This window comes from Phaseolus vulgaris, unplaced genomic scaffold (genome assembly GCF_000499845.2).
Source record: "Phaseolus vulgaris cultivar G19833 unplaced genomic scaffold, P. vulgaris v2.0 scaffold_1083, whole genome shotgun sequence".
NCBI lineage: Eukaryota > Viridiplantae > Streptophyta > Magnoliopsida > Fabales > Fabaceae > Phaseolus > Phaseolus vulgaris.
The window spans coordinates 368-2378 of record NW_027174402.1 but is presented as its reverse complement, the minus strand read 5'-3'; the positions used below and the strand labels follow the sequence as shown (position 1 = coordinate 2378).

The following is a 2011-nucleotide window of genomic DNA, read 5'->3' as shown; positions in this document are numbered from 1 at the left end:
AAAAATCATACAAGAGACAGCAAAACAAGGATAGTCTTGCAAAACCCAAAGGCTTTGGATAGAACTAAGATAGGATTACAACCTAGTCTGATACCATATTAGGAAAAAATGCATATCAAAATGATGTGTTTTCCTCTGGAGAATTCTCCATTACCCTTGAAACTGACTATTCTGCAATAAAGGCTATCATGCAGCTGGGCTAACTAATTATCGAGATTATTGCATAAATATAGCTGTACAATCATGCAGAAATTGTTTACCAATAATTGCTCCAATAATAACAAATATTCTGTAATATTCTGCAATCTACACCAATTAATAACAAATATTCTGCTAGTCAATTTCTTTGGCATGGTAATCATTTGAAGTATCTATGCTTCTCTGCTAGTGAGATGTTCTCATAATGCTTTTATTTGTATGCAATAATGCTTTTTTTTATTTTTCATTCTAATTATCTAACTTTGTAGATTTCACAGCTCAGTTTATGTAGGTTTAAAATCTACAACGTTTTATTGTAGTTTTTCATACAGCTTGTAACATTTGATAATTTCAGAACTTGATGGGAGGATGCGGGATTTGAGAAATGAGCTACAGTCATTTGAAGGTGAAGAATATGATGAAAGTCATAAGAAAAAGGCCATAGAAGCTTTGAAACGGATGGAGAGCTGGAATCTATTCAGTGATACACAAGAGGTCAGCCAGTTAATCTTGGTTAATTTAGTAAATTACTATAATGAGTGGTGTGCCCCCAATTTTTGTGTAGCTTAAATTTCTGGTTAGACCTCTTCATTCAAGGATTTACCCCTTTGCAGGAGTTCAAAAATTACACAGTTGCGCGTGATTCTTTTCTTGCACATCTAGGTGGAACACTGTGGGGATCTATGAGACATATTGTGTCACCTTCGGTTGCTGATGGTGCTTTTCATTATTATGAAAAGATATCCTTTCAGTTGTTTTTCGTGACACAGGAGGTAAGATGTCTTTTCGATCATTTGAAAAGGTTTGCAACAGCTGAATATTGATATTGCCCTTGTATTATTTTTTGCAGAAAGTTAGGCACAATAAACAGCTTCCTGTGGATATGAATGCTATAAAGGACAGCCTTTCTTCCTTGACAGTTCCTTCTCAGAAACCAATGTTCAGTCAGCACATGTATGTTATGAATTTTTAATTCTACCCTTTCCTTGCCTTACCTTTAATTAGGCATTTGGTTGGTGAAATGTTTTCTTAACAAAATGCTGTGGATCTGATTTATCACGTTCTTATGAAATTGTGCATTCTCCCTAGTTTTCTAGTTACATAACTATGACTTCAGGTTGCCGCTGTCGGAGGATCCTGCCTTAGCAATGGCCTTTGCAGTTGCACGACGAGCAGCTGCTGTACCTTTACTGCTTATCAATGGAACCTACCGAAAGACAGTTCGAACATATCTTGATTCTGCTATTCTGCAATATCAATTGCAAAGGCTGAATAAACATGGTTCTCTTAAAGGTCATTCTTATACCCTTATGTCCTGTTTTAGAATGCCATTTGTTTGTACATGGAAAAATGGGAATAAGTTGGACAGTCCTCTTGAAGTTGAGAGAATAAAAAGGTGAAAGGAAAATTAAGTTCGAACATATCTTGATTCTGCTATTCTGCAATATCAATTGCAAAGGCTGAATAAACATGGTTCTCTTAAAGGTCATTCTTATACCCTTATGTCCTGTTTTAGAATGCCATTTGTTTGTACATGGAAAAATGGGAATAAGTTGGACAGTCCTCTTGAAGTTGAGAGAATAAAAAGGTGAAAGGAAAATTAAGTTCGAACATATCTTGATTCTGCTATTCTGCAATATCAATTGCAAAGGCTGAATAAACATGGTTCTCTTAAAGGTCATTCTTATACCCTTATGTCCTGTTTTAGAATGCCATTTGTTTGTACATGGAAAAATGGGAATAAGTTGGACAGTCCTCTTGAAGTTGAGAGAATAAAAAGGTGAAAGGAAAATTAATTTCGTCCATTGATTAG

The 2011-nt window shown here is 35.3% G+C and overlaps 1 protein-coding gene across 1 annotated transcript; it reads left to right on the top strand.

Moving 5' to 3' along the window:
- Positions 1–532: 532 nt before the first annotated feature.
- Positions 533–1613, top strand: LOC137817741 (uncharacterized). Its single transcript, XM_068620974.1, has 4 exons — positions 533–693; positions 813–971; positions 1049–1152; positions 1316–1613. Exons 1-4 carry the CDS (start codon positions 568–570, stop codon positions 1596–1598), a joined length of 672 nt encoding a protein of 223 aa, XP_068477075.1. The 5' UTR covers positions 533–567; the 3' UTR covers positions 1599–1613.
- Positions 1614–2011: the final 398 nt, after the last annotated feature.

What these genes read in the sequence shown, in the direction of transcription:
- LOC137817741 (XM_068620974.1), top strand. Translation starts at nt 568, where the DNA reads ATGCGGGATTTGAGAAATGAGCTACAGTCATTTGAAGGTGAAGAATAT. An exon ending in TGTTTTTCGTGACACAGGAG is followed by an intron (nt 972 to 1,048) that starts GTAAGATGTCTT and finishes TATTTTTTGCAG; the next exon opens with AAAGTTAGGCACAATAAACA. An exon ending in CCAATGTTCAGTCAGCACAT is followed by an intron (nt 1,153 to 1,315) that starts GTATGTTATGAA and finishes CTATGACTTCAG; the next exon opens with GTTGCCGCTGTCGGAGGATC.